The 25930-nt window shown below is 43.0% G+C and overlaps 1 protein-coding gene across 2 annotated transcripts in view; it reads left to right on the forward strand.

Annotated features, from left to right (window-relative positions):
* rasa4 (RAS p21 protein activator 4) overlaps nucleotides 1-25930 on the forward strand; it is a 255322-nt gene that overhangs the window by 169306 nt on the left and 60086 nt on the right. For both annotated transcript variants that reach the window (XM_072589403.1, XM_072589404.1), the window contains 3 exons: nucleotides 3755-3836; nucleotides 9080-9214; nucleotides 13965-14056. In XM_072589403.1, coding sequence (XP_072445504.1) covers nucleotides 3755-3836; nucleotides 9080-9214; nucleotides 13965-14056 — 309 coding nt within the window. The remainder of the gene's footprint in view (nucleotides 1-3754; nucleotides 3837-9079; nucleotides 9215-13964; nucleotides 14057-25930) is intronic.

The following is a 25930-nucleotide window of genomic DNA, read 5'->3' on the forward strand; positions in this document are numbered from 1 at the left end:
TCAACTCCAGTATATGAGAGGTTAATTCAAAAGTCGAGAATGTGGTGCTGGAAAAGCACAGCAGGTTAGGCAGCATCCGAGGAGCAGGATCGACATTTTGGGCATAAACCATTCATCAGCATGTTGCCATCACTTTGGATTTGAAGGTAGCCACACATAATAAATGTTACAAAAAAACAATTGCAAAGGAGAGTGAATTTAAGTCAAATTGGGCAAAAAAAGAGAAATATAGCAGTGGTGCTTTTCCAGCATCACATTCTCGACTCTGTCCTCCAGCATCTTCAGTCCTCACTTTCTACCAGTTAATTCAAAAGTCTGATGAGAGCGAGGAAGAAGCTGTTCTTGAATCTGTTGCTATGTGTTTTCAAATTTTTGTACCTTCTTCCCACAGGCCATCTCAGAGTTTCTTCAGGTTTTCAGACACTTCCTTCTCTTGACCCAAAACGTTAGCTTACTCACTCTCTCCATGGATGTTGTCTGACCCACTGTGATCTTCAGCATTTGTTGTTTTCAGTACTTCCTTCACTTCTGTTTATTTTACATCAGTCCTTGTTATAACAAAAAAACATGCATGACCTTCCTCCAAACTCACAGCAATGGCACAGGCTTCACTGCTGTTTGTCTAAAGAGCAGTTTGGGGAGACCATGTGGTGTGAAAGGTGCTTTATAGAATCATAGAGATGTGCAGCATGGAAACAAACCCAATGGTCCAACTCATCCATGCCGACCAGATGTCCCACCCCATTTGCCAACACTTGGCTCATATCCCTCCAAATCCTTCTTATTCATATACCCATCCAGATGCCTTTTAAATGTTGCAATTGTATTAGCCTCCACCAGCTAGTGGAGGCTAGTACAAGCTCATTCCATACACGTACCACCCTCTGCTTGAAAATTTGCCTCTAAGGTCTCTTCTATACATTTCTCCTTTCACCCTAAACCTATTCCCTCTAGTTCTGGACTCCCCCATCTATTTATCCTATCCATGCTCCTCACAATTTTGTAAACCTCTATAAGGTCACCCCTCAGCCTCCGACGCTCCAGGGAAAACAGCCCCAGCCTGTTCAGCCTCTCCCTATAGCTCAAATCCACCAACACTGGCAATGTCCTTGTAAATCTTTTCTGAGCCCTCTCAAGTTTCGCAACATCTTTCCGATACGAAGGAGACCAGAATTGCACGCAATATTCCAACAGTGGCCTAACCAATGTCCTGTACAGCCGCAACATGACCTCCCAACTTCTGTATTCAATACTTTGGCCAATAAAGGAAAACATACCAAACGCCTTCTTCACTATCCTATCTACCTTTGATTCCACTTTTAAGGAGCTATGAACCTGCACTCCAAGGTCTCTTTCTTCAGCAACACTCCTGAGGACCTTACCATTAAGTGTATAAGTCCTGCTAAGATTTGCTTTCCCAAAACGCAGCATCTCACATTTAACTAAATTAAATCCAGCTGCCAATTCTCAGCCCATCTGATCAAGATCCTGTTGTAATCTGAGGTAGAGCTGAAAATGTGTTGCTGGAAAAGCGCAGCAGGTCAGGCAGCATCCAAGGAACAGGAGAATCGACGTTTCGGGCATAAGCCCTTCTTCAGGAATGAGGAAAGTATGTCCAGCAGGCTAAGATAAAAGGTAGGGAGGAGGGACTTGGGGGAGGGTTGTTGGAAATGCGATAGGTGGAAGGAGGTTAAGGTGAGGGTGATAGGCCAGAGTGGGGGTGGGGGCGGAGAGGTCAGGAAGAAGATTGCAGGTTAGGAAGGTGGTGCTGAGTTTGAGGGATTTGACTGAGACAAGGTGGGGGGAGGGGAAATGAGGAAACTGGAGAAATCTGAGTTCATCCCTTGTGGTTGGAGGGTTCCTAGGCGGAAGGTGAGGCTCTCTTCCTCCAACCGTCGTGTTGCTATGGTCTGGCGATGGAGGAGTCCAAGGACCTGCATGTCCTTGGTGGAGTGGGAGGGGGAGTTGAAGTGTTGAGCTACGGGGTGGTTGGGTTGGTTGGTCCGGGTGTCCCAGAGGTGTTCTCTGAAACATTCCGCAAGTAGGCGGCCTGTCTCCCCAATATAGAGGAGGCCACATCGGGTGCAGCGGATGCAATAGATGATGTGTGTGGAGGTGCAGGTGAATTTGTGGCGGTTATGGAAGTATCCCTTGGGGCCTTGGAGGGAAGTAAGGGGGGGAGGTGTGGGCGCAAGTTTTGCATTTCTTGCGGTTGCAGGGGAAGATGCCGGGAGTGGAGGTTGGGTTGGTGGGGGTGTGGACCTGACGAGGGAGTCACGGAGGGAGTGGTCTTTTTGGAACACTGATAGGGGAGGGAAGGGAAATATATCCCTGGTGGTGGGGTCCGTTTGGAGGTGGTGGAAATGACGGCGGATGATACGCTCTACATGGAGGTTGGTGAGGTGGTAGGTGAGGACCAGTGGGGTTCTGTCCTGGTGGCAGTTGGAGGGGCGGGGCTCAAGGGCGGAGGAGCGGGAAGTGGAAGAGATGCGGTGGAGGGCATCATTGACCATGTCTGGGGCAAATTGCGATCCTTGAAGAAGGAGGCCATCTGCGTTGTATGGTTTTGGAACTGGTCCTCCTGGGAGCAGATGCAGCGGAGACGAACGAATTGGGAATATGGGATGGTGTTTTTACAGGGGGCAGGGTGGGAGGAGGTGTAGTCTAGAGATGTAATCTGAGGTAACCTTCTTCGCTGTCCACTACGCCTCCGATTTTGGTGTCATCTGCAAACTTACTAACTACACCTGTTATGCTCAAATCCAATCATTTATATAAATGATGAAAAGTTGTCGACCAGCATCAAACCTTGTGGCAAACCACTGGTCACAGGCCTCCAGTCTGAAAAACAACCATCCACCACCACCCTCTGTCTTCTACCTTTGAGCCAGTTCTGTATCAAAATGGCTAGTTCTCCCTGGATTCCATGAGATCCAACCTTGCTAACTTGTCTCCCATGGGGAATCTTGTTGAACGCCTTACTGAAGTACATATAGATCACATCTACTGCTCTGCCCTCATCAATCCTCTTTGTTACTTCTTCAAAAACTCAATCAAATTTGTGAGACATGATTTCCCACGCACAAAGCCATGTTGACTAACCCTAATCAGTCCTTGCCTTTCCAAATACATGTACATCCTGGCCCTCAGGATTCCCTCCAACAACTTGCCCACCATCGACGTCAGGCTCACTGGTCTATAGTTCCCTGGCTTGTCCTTGCCACCTTTCTTAAACGGTGGCACCATGTTAGCCAACCTCCAGTCTTCTGGCACCTCTCCTGTGACTATCGATGATACAAGTATCTCAGTAAGAGACCCAGCAATCACTTCCCTAGTTTCCCACAGAGTTCTAGGGTACACCTGATCAGGTCCTGGGAATTTATCCACTTTAGTGCGTTTCTAGACATCCAGTACTTCCTTCTCTGTAATATGGACAATTTTCGAGCTGTCACCATCTATTTCCCTCCATTCTATATCTTCTATGTCCTTTTCCACAGTAAATACTGATGCAAAATACTTGTTTAGTATCTCCCCCATCTCCTGTGGCTCCACACAAAGGCCACCCTGCTGATCTTTGAGGGGCCCTATTCTCTCTCTAGTTAGTCTTTTGTCCTTGGTATATTTGTAAAAGCTCTTTGGATTCTTGTTAACCCTCTTTGCCAAAGCTATCTCATGTCCCCTTTTTTCCCTCCTGATTTCTCTCTTAAGTATACTCCTACTGCCTTTGTAAAAGCAAGGTTTTTTTTCTTTTCAGAGACCTGGCTCGAAAAGATCTAAATGGAGCATCGGATCCCTTTGTCAGAGTGCAATACAATGGAAAAACCCAAGAGAGCTCTGTGAGTCCAGCCTCTCCCTTCTGTGTTAATTTAGAGTTGACCAACTTCCATTAAAAAGGTCCTAGTAATTTACATTTCAGTTCCGTCATTCTATCATTGAGTGAGGTGTGGAGAAGTATTCTGACACTAACCTAATCTAATGTTCTTTAACCAGTGGATAATTTAAACACAATATATAAAAAGGGTGGATTTTACTGGAAGGGGGGTGCGTTGGCATGTATGAATTAAGTGCAGTAGTGGGCCACTCGGCCCCTTGCACTCGCTCTACTAATCAATAATATTGTGCTGGGGGGCCCTCTTGTGGTGCAGTGATAGTGTCCATAACCCTGGACTGGGAGGCCTGGGTTCAAGTCCCACCTGCTCTGGAGGTACGTAATAACACCTATGAATAGGTTATTTAGAAAAATATATTTTTTAAATCTTTTGGTTGTTTTAAAGAAAATTAAAATCAAGCTGATCTCAACATTGCCCAACATTCCCAGCTATCTCTGATAATCTTCCACCTCCTGGTTTATCCAGAATCTATCTATCTCTGCCTTAAATATATTGAAAGACTTTGCTTCCACCCCATTTTGAGGAACAGAGTTCCAAAGACTCTCTGTCCTCTGTGTGAACAAAAACCTTCTCTATGCGATCTCTTATTTTGTAACAATGATCTGCAGTGATTCGCCCACAAGAGGAAGTCATTCACCCTGCCAAGAACATTCAGCATCTTATAAGTGCCGCACAACAAACTTGTGAAATAAGGTATAGGTTTTGGAACAAGTACGATAGTATCAAACAGAAATACAAAGTTGGCCAAGGGATAGGAGATGGAGAGAAATAGTTAACGGATATTTTTCAGGCAAAGTAGGTTTGTGGCATCCCCCAGGATTGGGACTGGGTTGCCTGCTTTTCCTATTCTATAATAATCTAGATCTTGGAGTGTAGGGGACAATTTCCCAGATGTGGATGATACAAAACTTGGAAGCATTGTAAACTGTGAGGAGCACAGTGTAAAACTACGAAAGGAAAGTAGCAAGTTGGTGCAGTGGGCAGGTAGATGGCAGATGAAGTTCAATGTAGGGAAAAGAACAAGGGGATGAAGGATAAAATAGAGGATGTGAAGAATGCAGAATGACCTGGGTGGATATGTGTGTAAGTCATTAAAGTGCAGGTAGAGTGAGAAGTCAATAAACTCAGTATCCTCAGCTTTATTCGTTGGGGATTAAAGTATGGGATCAAAGAATGTGGTGATGAACCTTTATAAGTCAGAAGTTTGATCTCAGCTGAAGAATTGTGTACGGTTCTGGGGACTTTAGGAAGGATGTGAATACATTGGAGATCATATGGACAAGGGTTACAAGATTGGTGGTAGATTGGAGACATTGAGACTGTTTTCTTTGGTGAGAAGAAGGCCGAGAGGAAATCTGACAGAAATTTTCAAAGTCACCAGCGAGCTGGACAGAATCGATACGAAAATACTGTTCCTTCTCGGAAAGAGAATGGAGAACGAGAGGAAACAGGAATGAGGTAATTTCTAGAAGAAGCAAATGTAATGTGAGGAAATTTTTTTTATACAGTGAATGCTTAGGGTCAGGAATGCATTGCCTGGAAATGTGGAGGAAGGTTCAATTGAGGCTTCAAGAGAGCATGGGGGATAAAAGCAGGAGAATGGCACTATGCTCATTCAGAGAGTTGGTGCGGACATGGTGGTCTGAACAGCTTCCTTCCGCACTGTGACAATTCTGTGACTCCGTTTCAATCTTACTTTTCTAAACTCCAGCAGATACTATTTCTTCCTCAGAAATTGATGCACCCATTCCACGTATTAATCTGGTAAACTTTCTCTGAACTGTCTCCAATGCGTTTACAATCAGATTACCCACCTCAACTCACCCCTGACTGGCTAATCTCCTTTGCACCTCACCCACCAGAATCTTACCTGCCCTGCATGGGGAAGTGGGGGGCTTAAATAGATCAGATAGGGATGTCCTGTCAGAATCAGGGACACCAAGTCCTGCCCTTGAGGCCCACTGACCAATATGATTGGCCAGCAGATAATAGTGGACACTGCTGGGACTGCAGGCAATCAGGAAGAAGATGTAAAAATGTTTTCTGGGCTTCAGCTAAGTCTAGGGATTTTGGGGGATCAAGGCTGGGAGACCCCAGTTGGTGTGATAGTGTGGTCAGGGTTGGTGTAAGCCATCGGGGAGGCACAAGGGAAAGGTGATACCATCCTGGGTCATGGGCTGGCAAAGCAAGTACATCCCACCAACCAAAAACTGCCAGGCTGTTTGCTATGTCGCTACTTTTCCCACAGACCGAAACATTGCAGCAGAGGTGAAATGAAATCCTTAATTGGCAGTTTATTGTCCACTCAATGGCCTCAATAGGCCTAAGGGCAGGCTGGCTGACTAATGCCACTTTCTGTAAAATGGATAGGGGCACGAGGTTGAGAATGGAGGGGAAAGAAACAATCCACTATATTTTATGTGCCCCAGTCCCACTCTCTGCCTTCAGAGAATTGATGGGTGGGCCATAAAATGCATCCTGGATGCCTGAAATTTGTTTTTAATAAGTAGGTAACTGCTTTACTTTCTTTCACTTCCATGGCTTTCACCTTTCTCTATAGCGATAGATTGCCCTTGTTCTCAGCTCCCGGAGTGCCTGTTTCCTCAGCCTCTCTCCTGTTGTTTCCTCCTGCCCACGTGCTTGCCTCTCACTTTGCCTTCAACATGAAGAGTTTTGTGACATTTTGCACCTGGGAGATTTTCTAAATATGCCCAACCATTTGATCCTCTGCTGTAGAGGTCTGGTCCCTTGGTAGGTAGCACCTCCTGCCTCTGAGCCAAATGCTGTCAGTTCAAAGTCCCACTCAAGGATGTACTGACAATGGAGGATTGTTCAATAGGTTATTAAAGCCTTCTAACATTTACCCAAAAAGAGAAAAGAAATGTGTGAAGATATTAAGCAAACAACCCTCTGCCGCACCCTGTTCTACCTGGGGTTGGGAGTTTGAAATATTGAGAACACACATTCATAAATGCACAGTGTATAATGTATTTTTAACACATCTACATTGGGATTTACTGCAACACTCCAGGTAATAAAAGTTTCAGAAAATCTACCATTGATTCCAAGATTATGAGTCCTTTCCCATCACAGGTAATTGGGGGATTTACAAGTGGTCAGAATCAGAAGAACATAATTCAGAAGTGAGAAACAAGTTCTCAGAAAGTTGCAGGGTTGGGAATGGTTACAAAGGTAGGGCAAAGGAGGACCCAAAAGAGTTTAAACACAAAATCATGACCTATATTCAAGGCATGGGTTGAAGCATTAGTAAACTTAGAGAAATTGGCCTTATCTGTTTAATTTATAGTCCTCTTTTATCATTTTGAAACCAAGTTAATTGATTCAGTCTGAACCATGACTCATGTGATTCAGAGATTTATATTAGTTATTAAAATGGCAATCTTTCCTTTAAAACTTGCTTTACTAATTCAGTAGAATAACTCTCAGGAGCTCTCCATTCTGTACTTATCCTTGTGATATAATGTGCATGATTCCAGGGATTACCTCAGTTAACACTGTCAATAGGAGAGGAAAACATGTATAAATCAATTGTAAAGAAATATAGATAATTAAAGGGAATGTCACAAGGGAAGTCAAAAATTTATAACATTTCTGGAGTTGCAAGAAAAGCAACTCAACCTATGAGTAATTTCTGAGAAGGATGGATACATCAAAATAAGGCAGGAATTCCTGGAGGTGAAGCAAATCATAAAATCCCTATAGTGCAGATAGAAGCTTTTTGTCCCATTGAGTCTGCACTGATCCTCTGAAGAGCATCCTACTCTATCCCAGTAACCCCATATTTCCCATCACGGACCCACCTAGCCTGCGTATCACTGGGCACTGCAGGAGAATTTAGCATGACCAATCCACCTAACCTGCACAACCTTGGATTGTGAGAGGAAACTGGAGCCCCCTCAGAGGAAACCTACACAGACACAAGGAAAATGTACAAACTCCACACAGAAGTTGCTGAAGGCTGGAATTGAACCCAGGTCCTTGGCGCTGTGAGGCAGCAGTGCTAACCACTGTGCCACCATGCAGCCCATCACATGCTCTCCCACCGACAATCACCAAGCCCCTCCCAGTCTCTCACTTTCTTGTCCTGCAGTGTTATAGCTGATAAACAAATGTGTTCAAAGAAAAGGTGTTTTAAAAAAGAATTATATCTATGATGGTTACTTCTGGAGATTGTTCACTATCATGTCAATGAAAAGACGCTTTCATTCCACCCAATCCAAAAGGTTGGCAGTCTGGCAGGAATTGGGTAGATCTCATCTCAGTTGGATTTTTCAACCACTGCCTTATCAGTGTACCAAAACAGGGAACCGAGAAGAGAAATACCAGCCCCAAGATTTGTAACATTAACAAACTAAATTTGTCATAAAATGAAGCCATGTTGATGGCACAGTCCTTGTTATGTTATAAACTATGATAGTGCAAATCATTTCATTATTAATCTTTCTGTGGCATTGTATGATCTTCCTCACATTTTAATCTTTATATTTTGGGGTCAATGTTTGCTGTCAATAACATAATGAACTGCACTAGCAGAGAGAGATGCAAAACTGCAATTTGGGCTTTCCTCCTCTACTGTGATTTTATAGATTCTCTAATTTATAATTTGATTATAAATTAAACTGGGATAAATGCTGTAGTTCTGTTTCCCAAGTCAGTCCTCCTAGTGCAACCATTAAATAACTGCAATCCCTACTGAGTTGAATAGTTTCATACTGTGAAGTCATATTGATGAGCAACCAGTCTAAAGATCACCAAATTCAGTTCCTTTGGCAGACAGGGTAGACTTTCATTTGATCAATCTGACTTGATTGAAGTCTGATCTTTTATACACCTGTACAATATTTTCTAGTCTGTTTAACACCAAATGAATTTTGGAAAGCTCCATTATGGCACAAAATCCCAGTAAAGATGGGTACAGGCCAGAATATTGGGCCATGATCCTTATAATGCTGTCTCCGACCTGTACTTGCATTAGCAAGGCTCTGCACGACCTCAAATAAAAGTCTCCCTTCGCCACCCTCTGATTAGTGATTGATAGAGCATCTAGCAACATAACTATTCACTTATTGTCATTAGTGCTTGCATACCTTGTTGCCTTTAATACTTGGATTAACAGCAGTAAGTGGACTTTGTTAAAATCTAGTGAAAACTGAGATCTCTTGATATAGGTTGTGAAGAAGTCCTGTTACCCCCGCTGGAATGAAGTATTTGAGTTTGTCCTGGATGACACAGGGGCAGAGAACACACTGCATGTGGAGGTGTGGGACTGGGATTTGGTCAGCAAAAATGATTTCCTGGGAAAGGTAGGTACCACCTTGGTCAATACCTGGCTCGCAGCTTCTAGTTGCTTTCGGTAATATTGCAGCTAACACAATCCCTTTTCACACTCAGGAAAAGTCGTACATTTATATATTTCACATTCACAGGATGTCCCAAAGCTGTTCACAGCCAGTGGATTATTGTTGCTTCTGTAGCCAGTTTGTCCACAGGAACATCCTGCATATAGAATGTGATCAAGGAACTTGTTATCGTAGTGTTGAGTGAGGGATGAAATGTTGACCTGGACACAGGGGTTACTCACCTTGTCTGTGTTGAAATAATGGCATGTCTTGTGTCCACCCAGAGAGTTGGTGACCCATCTGAAAGTGCAGCCCCCTTCCCCACCTCCCCATTTCTGAATGGATTTCTGAATGGCTGAATGAATCAGCCTTGATTATGTGCCCAGGTCACTCGATTGATGGGCAAACCCATAATCTCCTGCCTCAGAGTTGAGGGAATTGCTATTGAACCAAGTCTGATACCTGAATAATAACTGACCACAGAACAGGAATAATGGTTTGGACATGAGCAAAGACACGCTCAGCAATGAAGCTGCTTTTACTTGTGGCTCTCAGCTTTAGAGGGAATGACTTGAGGAATTCTTAATTATATCTTTTAATGTCATCCTGTCCGGCCCAGCTGCGGTACCGACGTCCATTGCCTTAATAGCCTGATTGACGTCGTCTACCGTTACCGGACCCAACAGGACCACATCATCAGATTCCTCAACTCTATTCTCATATTTAGTAAATCCTCTTAAATTATTTTTCTCATTAACCCGAGAGAGTCTTAATTTATAGTACTCTTCTAGGTAAACTGCAGCGACACAGAATCCAACACATAATGATTGACTGTCAACCTGGACTTCAAACAGCCTCCACCTTGAACCCAATGACGCCTACCTTAAGGTCTCTGACCCTGTTGGCTCCTCAGACTTTAGCACAGTTACATTTTAGATCATTAACCAAACAGAAACAGTGCGTACATTTTTCGCAGCTTCTGACACGAGGTTTCAACCAGAGCTCCCTCAAAAATATGAAGCCATGCTTCCATTCGGACAGTTCTTCTGTAGTGAGTGTTGGGTGAGGGCAAACAAGGCAGCCACTTTGACAGCTACAGTTACACAGTCAGACAGTAATGTAAGTATGATGTTAGGGTTCCAAATGAGGATGGCAGGGGTTATGGTGTCAGGTAGGTTGGGTATCAGCTGTAGGAGCTAGGGTGCTGGGGTCAGGATACCAGATAGGTAAGGGTAGGGTGCCAGGTGGATAGGAAGATAGGTACCGGGGGCTAGGCGATAGGATACCAGATGTGTGGGATAGGATGCCAGTTGGGTATGGAGTAAGATGCCAAGTGGCTAGGGTGAAGGATGCCAAGTGGGTGAGGTACAAGGTTCCGAAGGGGCAAAGTGATGGATTAGGCTCGGTTGGGTGGGTAGGAAAAATCGTTTCAGGAAGGATTGAGTGTGGAGCCGGGTACGTGGGGAGCAAATTGTGGGAGGGTGAAGGGGTCAGTCCCATTCAGCCTGGAGCCAGAGAAAAGGCAGGGGCAGGGTGGGTCTGGGGTGATTATGTGTAATTTCTGGTTACAGAGCAAGGAAAAGAGAATTGGGTGTGCAATGGGTGGAAGGGATCCGATGTATAGCAGGAGAAAGGGGTTCATTTGCAGAGAAAGGGGAAGGGGATCTGGTCAATACCTTCCAAATCTGCTCTAGTGGTGGTACTGCAGTCTCCCCATGCGCACCTCCCAACCATGTTGGACTAATGACTGTCTGACCAATAGGAAATATAGGCCCATTATCACTATTGATGTAATCCTTATGGAAATCAACACACTGAAAGAACTGAATTATAGAATGACCCTGCTGAGAGGCAACAAAATTTCACGTTTGGCAATTTTAAAAATGAAACCAAAATTAACATTGCTGATCCTACCAGATCCTTCATGATTCTGCTCCCAGATTCAGCTCTCTTGGTCATTTATTTTCTCTGGTTATGTATCCTGCAACCTTCCTCTCCTGAAGATCGGTCCCACTCTGTTGATAAGCATGGATTGTTATAAATCCTGGAATGTTTCCTTTGAATTTTATTGATGGCCCATTGGCATTGTGCCTGGAGATTGCACGTATTTTGCCAACTGCGCTTTGTACTTGGTGATCTGAGTCTTGCTGTCAGTAGTCAATCTACTCTGATCTCCTGTCAGGGAAACTAAGCAGATCCGCCCAATCCAAGTAAACTTGGACTTAGCTGAACTCTTCCCAACAGCAGTGCTGTCCTTAAACAATATCTTCTGCCCAACTCAAGTGGGATAATCTATTTTGCCTTCCAATCAGTTCTAAATACCTCTTGGAAAACTCACTATGCCAAATGTCATGATTTGGAGGAGCCAGTGTTGGACTGGGGTGGACGAAGTTAAAAATCACACAATATCAGGTTATGGTCCAACAGGTTTAGTTGAAAGCACTAGCTTTCGAAGTGATGCTTCTTCATCAGGTGGTTGCAGCCAAAAGCTTGTACTTCCAAAGAAACCTTTTGGACTATAATCTGGTGTTGTATGATTTTTAACTATCATAAAAGTGGCAATTTTCCTCTTAGTCAGCATACGAGACTCCATCACATGATATTTGGCTGCATTTTTAAGGTGAAGAGATGCCTTAAGGAATCATAACAAAAACGTGTTTAGCACATCAAGGACATTCCTTTCATAAATCAATTGTAATTAAGGGTGTTATCTCCTGAGGGAAAATAGTACATAAAACATTCATTTCTAAAGCTTCTTTCACCAATTCAGGACATGACAAAGCACTTTTTTAGCCAGTGAAGCACTTCTGAAATTCAGTCGATAGCATCTGAATTGATATTCACAGCAATAGTTGCACTGTATAAATCGCAAAGATTAGTGGGAAACGAACACACAAAATTACAGAAATCACAAACAAAATGACTGAAATGTACAGTTGACTCATTAGTGCCTAAATAAATAGATTAATGTTTATGTATGACCCTTCATTAGCATGTAACTTATTCCAATCACTGAGTGCTATCAATCACTTGTAAACTTAGCATCTGGTGACACATAAATGGTATGATTGAGAGAACTTATAAAATGAGCATTTATGGTCTCTATAAAGAATAATACAATACATTGGTCTAACTGCAAATTGTACTTTAATAACAGGTCAGACAAAGTTGATAAATGTTATAATAACTCAATCTCATGATTATATTGCAGAAATCACTTTCTACTATTCTGAGAGAAAATATGTCCTATGTTCAAAAACCTCTCCATTTTATTTTGGATTACAACAGCAATTTATGTTTGTTTCGCACCATTAATGTATTAAAATGTCTCAGGTGCTTCAGGGGAATGTGATAACCAAACATGGCCCTGTGTCTCAGGAAGAGATGTCTCATGTGATGAAGGTAGTCTCTGAGCAGGGAGAAAGCAAAGTAGAGAGGCAGAGAGGTGTAGGAAGGAAATTCCAGAGCTTAGGGACTGGGTAACTGAAGGCAGCATAAAACCAGGGCTGCTGAAGAATCCAGGACTGGATGAGTTTAGAGTTTGGAAATTTATTGAGGTGGAGTTATAACAGGGCTAGGGAGCAACAAATTCATAAAGCATTTGAAACAAGGCTGGAAATTTCAAGTCAAAATGTTGCTTAATCTGTTCAGATCAGTTGACAATGGAAGATAGGTGACTCCCTGCAAATTGAGACATGAGAATCGGAGATGCAGATGGTCCCTATTTATGGAAGGTAGAAGGCAGAGACCAGCCAGGAGTGCTTCAGCCTTCCCAATTTTTAATTAGAGAAAGATTCTTTTCTTCCAGTTTTGGATGTCAAATAAACAATCTGGTTCTTTAGCAACAGTGGAATAGTTGAGAGAGGTGGTCATTGTTGGGATAGAGCCTACTTTTTTTAAGTGTACTTGTATAAACTAAGGCTCTGCTTTTGGAGAGTGTTCCCGAGGGGCAACTTGTAGATGAGAAACAAAACAGGGCTGAGGTTGGATTCTTGGGGGATACCTGAAGTAACTGTGTGGGATTGGGCTGAGATTCCTTTTTGAGTGATTGGGATAGACAGGTCAAAGAAAGAACCAGGTGAGAGCAGCCTTATTCCAGGTTTGATGATCAAGAGGCATTGGTGAAGGTGCAGTCCATCATGTCAAAGGCTGCAGATGGCTTAATAATGATAAGGAGGGAGATTTACTTTGTCCACTGTCTCATAGAATGTACTTTGTATCGTTGATAAAAACTGTTTGGTACTTTGGTGGAGGCAGAAAGCTGATGGGAGAGATTCAACATGGATGAAAACATTATGGTGGGTCGAAATTGTCTTCTGATCTTGACCAAATCTGTGAAATAAAATAATGATAAAAATAACCTCCATTATATTGTATATGTTTAATCACAAAAGCCAGGAGTCTCTACAACAACATCGCAGTTAAAAATGCATGTTTTATTCTTCATTCATGGATTTAGGCTTTTGGTGACGAGTCCTGCTTTATCACCATCCTGAGTTTTTCATGCAATATCTGATATGATACCATTGATGTGGAGCTGGAGTCATACCAGGTCCAAACCAATTAATTAACCTTCCTAAAAACATCGATGAAGCATTTGAGCCAGTATTTAAATTCTCAATCTGGTAAAGTGGGATTTGATCTACTTAGAAAAGTATAGGCCACTGGGCTACAGTTCATCATCTCATCATCTGTTGGTTCTTCTGCTCTCGAGGTGGCATTCAACATTAACAAGCTTCTGACGATTCAGCAAAAAGAGGGCTGGTTTCTGCTGCTCCCTGATAAAGCACGAAGGAGGGAGACTGAGTAAGTAATATTTTCTTAACAATCTGTTGCCTCCTGTACTGCAGGATGGAAAGAAAGAAAGACCTTTGCATGTATTTAGCAGCTTTTGTAATCTCAGACATCCCAAAGTGCCTTAAAATGGTTAAGTGGTTATGGGAGTGTAATGCCTGTCATGATTTGCTGCTGGTTAATTAACACATAGCAAATTACCACAAACAATGGTATGGCAATGACCAGGTAACTTGTTTCCCCGATATTGGTGGAGGGACTTCAGGGAGAAATCTGCTGTTCTTTCAATAATGTCACAGGATCTTTTGCGTCAGACTGAGCCGTTCTATATCTGTGCTGAAAGACAACCCCGCTGACTGTACAGCACTTCCTCTGCACAGCCCTGGAACATTAGCCTAGATTTGAGCCTCATGCTTCTCAACTGTGGGACTTGAACCCATACCTTATAGCTCAGAGGTGAGAGTCACCACTATGATTAAACAAACCCTTGCTGTAGAGCACTCTGGTCCATGCTGGGGGGACCATGTATTTCCACATACTGCTCAGATGCAGCATGATAGTGTGAATGCAGGTGGCTCACTCAGTGACTTTGACAGATGGATTTGAATGATTTATCTACACTGTCAAATTGATGCCAACAGAGCAAATTTAAGGCTGCAGCAAACCTCAGGTAAGTGGGATAGCAGCTATAACCAGCCTGTTATCAATAGTGAAACAGGAATGGAAAGGAAGGAGTACGGGCTTGTCAGCAAACCCAGGCCTGGGAAGAAGGTAGAATTACTCTTATCCAACGAATCATACCAAAACTGCTCATGTTTTATCTCAGTTTTAATTTTAATGGTTAGACCCAGTGGATTGAGAGGCTGGCCACCCAGTTCTGGCCACCATTAGTGCCCAGTTCCATAAGACTATAAGACGTAGGAGCAGAAATTAGGCCATTCAGCCCATCAAATCTGCTTCATCATTAAATCACGGTTGATAAGTTTCTCCCCATTCCCCTGCTTTCTGACTGTAACCCTTAATCCCCTTGACAGTGAAGAACCTACCTATCACCACCTTCAATATATTCAATGACCTGGCCTCCACAGCCTTCTTTGGCAGTGAATTCCATAGATTCACCACTCTCTGGCTGAAGAAGTTTTGCCTTATCTCCTATCCAAAAGGTCTTCACTTTACTCTAAGTTCCTATTCTCATTAAAGAGCACATTTCTCATGGCATCTTCTCGGAACCAGATTGCTGTTGATCTTGGGGAACCTGGAGGCCAATCCAGCTGGGGGAAAGTAGGACAGGAATTGTTGTTGGAGGTGATGGGCTGGTGATGTTATTGCTAGACTATTAATCCAGAGACAGGCCATGTTCCCAGGGACCTGGGTTGGAATCCTGCCATGATGGAATTGGGATTCAGTTTTGAAAAAGCCTCGAATTAAGAGTCCAGTAATGACCCATTAAACTGTTGTCTGTTGTCGGGAAAAGCCAATATGGTTCGCCAGTGTCTTTTAGGGAAGGTAACTGCTGTCCTTACCTGGTCTGGCCAACATACGACTCCAGACCTACAGCAATGTGATTGATTCGTAACTGCCCTCTGGACCGTTAGGGATAGGCAATAAATGCTGGCCCAGCCAGTGATGCCCTCATCCCATGGATGAACAAAATAAAGGAGCAATGGGTGACCTGGGCCTGGGCCAACTGTTGCCCCTATCATTTGGAGAATTCTGCACCCCTTGACCATATGAAGGTAATTGGGGCACTTGCCTTATGCCATTCTGCCATTCCATTTGGGTTCATTGCATGCAGTGGTCACATCTGGATCCCCCTCCTAATCGGCTAAAGAGGCCTGTATGTGCCAGAGAAGCCCAACTGGCAGATGGTAATGGGATTGCCACCCTACTTAGACAGCTGCCCCGACCACCCCAAGGAAGACCCTGGGGCAGTTGCTGGAGGTCACTGACTGTTAAATCTGAGTTCTCCATATTAACCCCACTGCTGCTCAGTTTTCACCAGAGGAGAGAGAGTCAAAATCTGCCCCTTGATAAGTAACAAATATAGACAGAATAATACAGATAAGGCAGCAGGGAATAGTGAGATTTCAGGGACATGATCAGAAGACCAAACAGCCTATTTCTGTCCTGCAGAATCCATGTTCATTCCTCTGTGAAGGAACAGAGAGTTGGTGGGACAGCTACATTTGTTGAGTCACAGGTAATATTACTGGATGGAATTTTTGTCTCTTGTGATGTGAGCAATGGTGAGATCATTGAAAAACACGGCGAGAATGAAAATATCTGATTTTTAACATCAAGACGTTTCTTGTTTTACCCCTTCAGGTGGTGACTTCACAATATTATCATTGTGTGGTAAATGCGTTTGTATCTGTTTAAAGCTCTAACTTGCCATAGTCATACTGCACTTCCAATTTTCCCCTCCTTCATCAAAAAACTAGATAACACAAATTTCCAAAATATAAATCAGAGCAAGTTCCTCTTATTAATTAGCCAGGAGGGAGGTGGGCATTGCTGGTAAGGTCCCTAGTTGCCCTGGAGAAGGTAATGGTGAGATGCCTTCTTGAATTGCTGCAGTCCTTGGGGTCTAGGGAAACCCACAGTGCAGCTTGGAAGGCCATTGACAGTGAAAGGGCAGAGATCTAGCCCCGAGTCAGGATGGTGTGCGAATTTGAGGGGAAATTGCAGGTGATGACATTTCAATGTATGTGTTACTTTGGTCTCTGGGTCATAGAGGCTTTGGGTTTGGAAGATGCTGTCAGAGGAGCTTTGTCGCATTGCAGCAGTGCATCTTGTAGATGGTATATATCGCTGTTACTGATCTGGCAGGTATTTTGATGAGGGCGAGGCCAGATATATTTTTCTGTTTTGTAGATTCCCTGACCAAACTACTGCAGACCCAGTCTAGCAACCATGGACCCAACCAGCTCAATCAGTATTACTGCTGCTGAGCCACTTTGCATGGTGGACATCGAAGTTTCCCCGCCCAGAGTACATTCTGTGCTCTTGCTTCCTTCAAGTGTTGTTTAACATGGAGAAATATTGATTCATCAGCTGAGGGGTAGGGTAGAGCATGTTTGGGATCCAGTAGGTAGCAATCAGTAGGAGATTTCCTTCCCCATATTTCCTTGACCTGATGCTGTGAGATTTCATGGGGTCTTGACATCCCAAGACAGTTCCCTCCAACTGTATACCTCTGTGCCATCATCTATGTTGGGTTTGACCTGCTGGTGAGAGAGAGAACATCCCATGAGAATGACTATGTCAAGTAATTACTTTACTACTCCATGAGACAGCTCTCCAAATCTTAGCACAAGTCCCTGATGTTAGTAAGGAGAACATTGCAAGATTGGCAGGTCTGTGCTTGCCTTTACGGTTTATAGTACCAAAGTTGATGTCAGGTGGCCTGTCTAGTTTCATTCCTTCCCTTAGACTTTATGATGGTTTGATATAACTGAGTGGCTCTTTGCCTATTTCAGCCTGGGTCAGGATGGCAGGTTTCCTTCCTTAAAGACATTGGTGGATTAAATGGCTTTTTATGACACTCATCAGTGGTCACATAGACGACAGCTTTAAGGCCTAGTTGGCACAATGGTTAACACTGCTGTCTCACAACAACAGAGATCCGGCTTCGATTCCAGCCTTTGGTAACCATCTCTGTGGAATTTGCACATTCTCCCTCATGTCTGCATGGGTTTCCACTGAGTGCTCTGGTTTCCTCCCACAGTCTGATGATATGCCAGTTGGGTGGATTAGCCATCCAGGGATGTACAGATGAGGTGAGCTAGTCTTTGGATTATGGGGATATAGTGCAATGCTCTTCAGAGGGTCAGTGCAGGCTTGATGGGTCAAAATGACCTCTTTCTGCACTGTAGGGCATTCTATGAAGTTTCGTTGAGTTTAAATATCACCATCTGCCGTGGTGGATTTGAGGATTTAGAGACATAGAGATGCACAGCACGTAAACAGATCCTCTGGTGCAACTCATCCATGCTGAGCAGATATCCTAATTTAATCTAGTCCCATTTGCCAGCATTTGGCCCATATACAACTAAACCCTTTCTATTCATATACCCATCTAGATGCCTTTTAAATGTTGTAACTGTACCAACCTCCACCACTTCCTCTGGCAGCTCATTCCATACACGCAACACCTTCTGCATGAAAAAATTGCCCCTTAGGTCCCTTTTAAATTTTTCCCCTCTCACCTTAAACCTATGTCCTTTAGTACTGGACTCCTATACCCCAAGGAAAATACCTTGTCTATTTACAAAGTTAAAAATCACACAACACCAGGTTATAGTCCAACAGGTTTAATTGGAAGCACACCAGCTTTAGGAGCGATAGATGAAGGAGCGTCGCTCCGAAAGCTAGTGTGCTTCCAATTAAACCTGTTGGACTATAACCTGGTGTTGTGTGATTTTTAACTTTGTACACCCCAGTCCAACACCAGCATCTCCAAATCATTGTCTATTTACCATATTCCTGCCCCTCATGATTTTATAAACCTCTATAAGGTCACCCCTCAGTCACCGCTTCAGGGAAAACAGCCCCAACCTCTCCCTATAGCTCAAACCCTCCAACCCTGGCAACATCCTTGGAAATCTTTCTGAACCCTTTCAAGTTTCACAACATCCTTCTGATAGGAGCGTGGCCAGAATTGCACACAACATTCCAAAAGTGGCCTAACCATTGTGCTGTACAGCCACAACATGAACTCCCACCTCCTATACTCAATACTTTGCCCTATAAGAAAGAGGATAGGTTAACTATAGTTAACCAGGGAAGTTGGAGGTACCATAAAATTGAAACTAAAAGCAGATGATGTGGCAATGTTTATTGGTAATATAGAAAATTTGGAAAATTTTAAAAACCAAGAGAAAAAAATGACCCAAATTGATAACAATGGAGGAGAAGATATTCAGTACTTTGATGCTAATCTTGCAGGTAATATCAAAATGGACAATAAGAGCTTCTTGTAGAAAAGGGAAGACAGAAGCCAAAGTCAATATAGAACCCTTAGAGAATAGGCTAGGAGAACAATAATGGGGAACTAGGAAGTGGCAGAGACACTGAATGAAGACTTTTCAGAAGTCTTCACATTAGAAGACATAACAGCATTCCAAAATTATGAAATAATCAAAGGAGGAGAGGAAATAAATACAATAACTATCACTGGAGAAAAAGTGCTCAGGAAACTGATGGGGCTAAAGGCCAATAAACTACAGAAAGAGTGGATGAACTGGCATCATCTCAGAGTTAAGACAAAAGACGAGGATTTTTTTCTCTCCAGGAGTAGTGAATCTGTGGAATTCTTTACTCCAGAGTGCTGGAGTTTATTAAATAAATTCAGGCTGAGATAGATTGATTTTTAATCAATATGGGGGAAAGACAGGAAAGTGGAGTTGAAGATTATCAGATCAGCCATGATTTCAATGAATGGCAGAACAGACTCAATGGGCCGAATTGCCTGCACCTGCTCTGATGTCTTGTGATCTTATACTAATAATCTTCTCAGAATCTTCAGATTCTAAACATCCTAGGGAATTGGAAATGCCCATGTGACACATTTGCTTAAAAAGGGACAGAGACAAAACAAAGGTCACAATAGGCCAGTTAGCTTAACATTTATTATTAGGAAAATGTTAGTGCCTGTTATAAAGGATGTAAAAGCAGAGCATTTAGAAAGACATTATATGATCAAGGAGAATCAGCATGGCTTCATGATTGGAGAATCAAGCCTGACAAATTTATTACAATTTTTTGAGGTGATAAGTAGGATAAATAAAGGGGAAGCCAAAGATGTAATACATTTTGATTTTCAGAAGACATTTGATAAGGTTCTATACGTAAGGTTACTCAATACGATAAGAGCCCAGGGTGTTGGAGATGGTACATTAGGATGGATGGATGATTTGTAAACTAATAGAAGACAGAGTTAGGATAAGAGGGCCTTTTCTCAGATGGCAACCTGTAACAAGTGAAATGCCACATGGATCAGTGTGAGCAAGAATTATTTACAATATATATTAATGACTTAAGTGAACGTACAATAGCTAAGTTTATGATGACATAAAGATAAATGGAAAGACAAGTGGTAATGACTGTAATGACTCATACAGTCTGTAGAGGGTTCTAAACAAGTGAGTGGGCAGAATCTTGGTAAATGGAATATAAAGTGGGAAAATGTGAGGTTTTTCACTTGGCAGGAAGAACAAGGGGAGCTGAATATTATTTAACTAGAGAAAGACTGTAGAAAGTTACACATCAGAGGGAGTTGGAAGTCATTGTTCGTTAAGCCACAAAAAGTTAGCATCAAAGTCCAACAGGAAATAGGGTGAGGCAAATGGAACATTGGCTTTTATTTGCAAGAGAATGGAGAATGAAAGTAGGTCTTGCTGAAGCAATACATGAGAATAGTCAGATCTCAATGCCAATATATATTGGTGTTGAGGGAGTCCAGTGAAGGATCACTAAGCTGATCGCAGGATGGATGGACTGTCTTATGAGGAAATGCTGACTAGGTTGGGCCTGTACTCTTACAAGAATGGGGCAACCTTATTGAAATGTGCATGATAGTAAGGGAATTTGACAGGGTACAAGTGGAAAGGTTATTTCCCCTTATGTGAGGGTCTAGGACCAGAGGTCAAAATCTCAGAAAAAGGAGTTGCCCATTTAAGATAAGGATGAATTTTTTTCTCTGAGAGGGTAAGGTCTATAAAAGCTGGGTCATTATATATTCATTAATCAGTAAGGAAATCAAGGTTATGGGGATAATACAGGAAAGTGAAGTTAAGGATTATCACATCAACCTTGATCTCATTGAATGATGGATCTGACTTGATGGGCCGTGTGGTCTATTTCTGCTCTCACATAGCTTCTGCCAATTGAATCACTGAGCTGTCTATGGAGTGGCATATCAGTTATCCATCCAGTGGCACGTGTTGCATCAGTTTAGATGGCAGGCACACTGCATGTGCTTCACGTGAATGGTTATGTGCGAAACTCAAAGAAGAGCATCCTGTGGAGTCAGGGCCTTGTCGTATTCCAGTCTGGAGAGTTCGCATTCGTCAATCAGGCTCTTGGTCATACTCAAGTCTGGAGATCCATATTTTTGCAACATGGGATCCTGCAGGACAAGTCTGGGGAGCAGTTGAGAGAAACATCATTCTAGGCTTGGGCCAATTTTTCTTCTCGCAAGCCAAAGGGAGAGATTGAGAGTGATCGAAGTGACTGGAAGATTGCTCAGTTGCTTTGCATCATCCGGAGAAGTTGTGAGGTGTTTTCAATGAGCGTATAGGAAGCACAGAGCACAGGAAGGGTTGATGAGGTCGTTAAGTGAACATAATGCTTGTGATACTGAGAGTTGTAGTCTGTGAGCCATGGTGAGATGTGTGTGCAATGACAGAGCTGGAGTGAGTGTTGGTGCTGGTAATGTAGGGAACTCTGACAAGATGGTGACCCCTATTCTTGGGGAGTACAGAAGAATATTGACCTGCGCAGCACTGCTTCTACATCAATTAGGGCAATACTGACCCAAGCTGCAATAAATGTGTATGCTGCTGTGTCCTGAAACATTTAAGGGAATACAAGACGGTCCATGCAACCTGTCTTTATAACTTAATCCTTTTAACCCCAGTATCTTTCTGATGATTATTGACTTGACCCCCTTCAAGGGTATCTTCCTGGGCTGTGGAGCCTAGATCAGCATGCACAATCCGAGCAGGATTCTAACACTTTATACAAAGCTTTGTGATTCAATAGAGCTTGCTCAAAAAGAGGATTTCAAAAACAGGATGTTTTACTAGAATGCTGCCAAAATATGTTTCAAGATTTAAAGGCCATTGCTGAATGTGTACCTGAGTAAAATCAGCTAATTCTTTTTCATTTCTCAATTGTAAGATTACTGCATAATGGATGTGCATTTTAATTAAACAACAAAGTGATAACAGGGCAATGGAAGATAGTGACAGAAAGAAGTTGTAGAATTCAGGCTGTAACGGAGTGATTGCGTCTGCTAAATGACTGTTTCAAGACAGACAAAAGGCTTTATTATAACTCTGACCAAAGCAAATCCAGCCTTCGGATAGTAGTGACGTGCTGGAGAGGATCAGCCATTACCTTACAATGTTGTTGTGTGGGTCATAGATGATGCATCCTACACAAAGCTTCAGTGACAGTCATCAAATGATGAGTCATCTCACTTCAGCTCCTGGAGACATCTACCCAAATTACACTGTAAAACGAGCTTCAAAGTGAGGCTGTGATGGGCCATCTCTGGGGTTTGCCCTCATCTTAGAAGAAAATGCAAATTTAATCTCTTAGTCATACATGCCCAGCATCATTTTAAATCATTTTTATGCTTAAATTTAATGTGACATTTTCCCATTCATTCTCTCCTATGATTTCAGTCATCTTCCACCCTGCTCCCTTCTCCCACCATTTCACCCTTTGCCTTGAATCCCAACAGTGTGGAAGCAGGCCATTTGGTCCCTCAAGTCCACACCAACCATCCAAAGAGCATTCCATCCCCCCATCCTATCCCTGCATTTCCCATGGCTAATCCACCTAGCCTGCACATCCTTGAACACAATGGGGCAATTTACCATGGCCAATCCACATAACCTGCACATCTTTGGACTGTGATTTGGAGAAGCCAGTGTTTGACTAGGGTGGACAAAGTTAAAAATCTCACAACACCAGGTTATAGTCCAGCAAGTTTATTTGGAAGCACTAGCTTTCGAAGCGCTTCAAAAGCTAGTGCTTCCAAATAAACCTGTTGGACGCAAACCTGGTGTTGCATAATTTTCATCATTGGACTGTGGAAGGAAACCAGAGCACCCAGAGGAAACCCACACAGACGTGGAGAGAATGTACAAACTCCACACAGGCAGGCATCCAAGGTCCTGGTACTGTGAGACAGCAGTCTAAACCACTGAGCCAGAGATTCCAGTTACCAGACAGGAAGGCAAACTGGTCTCTCAAACAGTGTATGAGGAATAATGCTAGACAGCAGCCCGGCTGTTCTTCCCCACAGGAAAATATGCAGGCTCAATTCTTCTGCTCAAACTTCTGTTCATCAAAGTCAGAGACGATACTTAGAATTGGAACATTTCAATTGCTTTGTATCAAGATTGGGTGGAGATGATTAGATGTAAATCCTTCCTACATCCCACTTGATGGGTCTGTGCCTTTAAGAGATGTGGTCTGTCTTGCTTCTCTTGCAGAGGGGTGTTGCAGTGGTGCCGAAATGTCTCCTTCAATCAGGCTGTGGGGAAATAGTGTTGATTCCCCCTGGGTGTTTTATTAGGACAAAAGATTCTTGAGTGGGTGGGGTCAGGCTCATACAGACCCAAAAAGATTTTGGGTTGGCTTTGGCTGGCAGCTGGAGTTGAAGCTTGAGTTCTCTGCTGCCAGACTGAACTCTTAGACAGAGGCTTCCTCGTAAAAATCAGAAAGGGGCAGATAATACATTATTTTGTTAAGTATTTTATGCCAGTACATTTTGTCATATTTTAACTATGTAGTAACAGTAAATTGTGTTTTGCTTAAAGCATAATGGTGGACCAGTTGAATCGTATCTGGAACACAGAGACTGAGCCTTGCCTTTATATAGTCATAGTCCTGACTTAGGATTATGGGAAGAATTTGAAAGTCAGCTGACAGCCCGTGCTACTACGGGGAGTGGACTGAATTGGGGCAGAATGGGCCGTCTGGCCCTCACTACTGGATTGGCCACCTGCTCCAGCAGTCCCAGCAACATTAAATGCTTGGTACTGGATTCCCAGTCCCAGGCTGAAGGCCCCTGGTAAAGCTGGGGGGGGGCTGGACAGAGAAGGTTTGAATCTCTTAGAAATGCAGCGCTGAGGGGATGGGTTTTAAAGTCGAAACCAGGAGAAAGGAAGCAGAGGTACTACCTTCTGAGCCCTCAACCCAAAACCGGTAATCTCTTTTAAAAACATTCACAAAATAGCGGGCTGCCTCTCCCCATGCCTGTCCACGTCAACCTCGTCATGGCGTTGGCAGGGTAAAATTGGGCTCAGTTGTGCTTTAACAGGCTCAGTTGATCATTAATTATTTATTCAGATATAGTGGGTAGGCTGCAACGTTTTATGGCTATCCACTGCCTGCATTCTAAGGGTCAGCTACAATGTACATGGCACTCACCCAGTAATACAAGTCTGTCACACCCTGCCCCATCCATGGTTAGAATTGGCAGGTCAGTACAGTATTGTATTGTTCAGAGGTTCTGCCTGTGGGATGAGACACTTCATGGAGATACCCATCAGTCTGCCCAGCTGGACAAGAAAGATCCTACGGCAGTATGTACAAGAGCATTGTAAAGTCCCTGATGTACAGTACTGGCTAAAATTGATACTTCAGCCAATACAATGAAAATGGCTAATCTAATCATTATCACTGTTTATGGGACCTCATCTTAGAAGTGCCTAAACTGCCAGGTGACCAATTTGCAATTCCCTCATTACAACATTTTTAAAAATTCATCAAGGGGATTTGGCGTCACTGTGTAGACCAGATTTATTGGCCATCTCTAATTGCCTGCTGGGCTGTTAAGAGTCAACCACATTGCTGTGGATCTAGAGTCATACGTAGACCAGACCTGATAAGGATGGCAGTTTCTTTCCATAACAGACATTAGCGAGCCGATGGGTTTTTCTGACAATTGACACTGCACTTAAAAGTACATGCTTTGAGATCTCTTGAAGATTTAAGTCCATTGGAGAAATGGAATTTATTTTTTAATAAAAATTACTCCTGATACCTGTTTTACTAACATAGTAATGGAGAAGTTACTGTTAGTTTTAGTTGCTTAAAAGAAAACATTTATAAAATTTGTGGCACACTCAAACAATTCTTAAGTCACACGACACCAGGTTATAGTCCAACAGGTTTATTCAAAATCACATGCTTTTGTAGCGCTGCCCTTTCATCAGGTGACTTCACCTGATAAAGGGGCAGTGCTCCGAAAGATTCTTATTTGGAATAAACCTGTTTGGACTATAACCTAGTGTCGTGTGACTTCTGATTTTGTTCCCCCAAATTCAACACTGAATTCTCCACATCCCAAAAAATTCTTGTCCTGCCTATCTTTGACTTCTAGGTCTCCCTTGCTACTTGATGACTTGCCACTTTCACTTCCTGCTAATAACTTTGGAAAGGTTAATAATGATTATTATGTTAAGTGGACTCACTTCCCTTAAAATCTAAACAATGAAAAACCATGTGAATGTTTTAACCATTTATTCACCAATGTTGCCATTATTCGACTGGTATCAGTTTTACAATGGTATGGTTTTAATGTGAATTTGTTCACTCTTGGATGACAACATGTACTTTTTCATGTATGTGCTGTATTCTAGGGCAGGAGGTCCAGAGGGGTGCAGTGGTGTTGTCCCTACCTCAAGGTCAGACGTTCACGTCCCATTTCCAGATTTCAAGGCCAAGGAAAGTGTGTCATATTACAGCCAAACAGGTTGAGGATCCGACCCATAAATCCTTCTGATACTCCCACAGTGGCACGGAAGAACGACAGGGATTCCTGATCAGCCAGAACCATGTGGTAGCTACAGCGTAACAGCCTCCTCAAGTTAAAAAGGCTCCACGTGCAGGTTCCTTCCCATAAGCAAGTGTTATCCATCAAACCATAGAACATAGCAGTAGAAGTAGCTCATTCAACCCTTCAAGTCTGCTACGCCATTCAATGTGATCATGTCTGATTATCCACCTCAGTAACTTGTTCCCACTTTCTCCCGACAAATTCCTTCTTGAAAAGTTCTGAGGGGCTAGCACACACCAGTGCATAGCAGGGATGTTGATCAACCTGACTGGCTGTGTTGTGAACACATCTTCCTTGTCCAGCTAATC

The sequence above is a fragment of the Chiloscyllium punctatum genome, chromosome 19, assembly GCF_047496795.1.
Source record: "Chiloscyllium punctatum isolate Juve2018m chromosome 19, sChiPun1.3, whole genome shotgun sequence".
In the NCBI taxonomy this organism is placed as follows: Eukaryota; Metazoa; Chordata; class Chondrichthyes; order Orectolobiformes; family Hemiscylliidae; genus Chiloscyllium; species Chiloscyllium punctatum.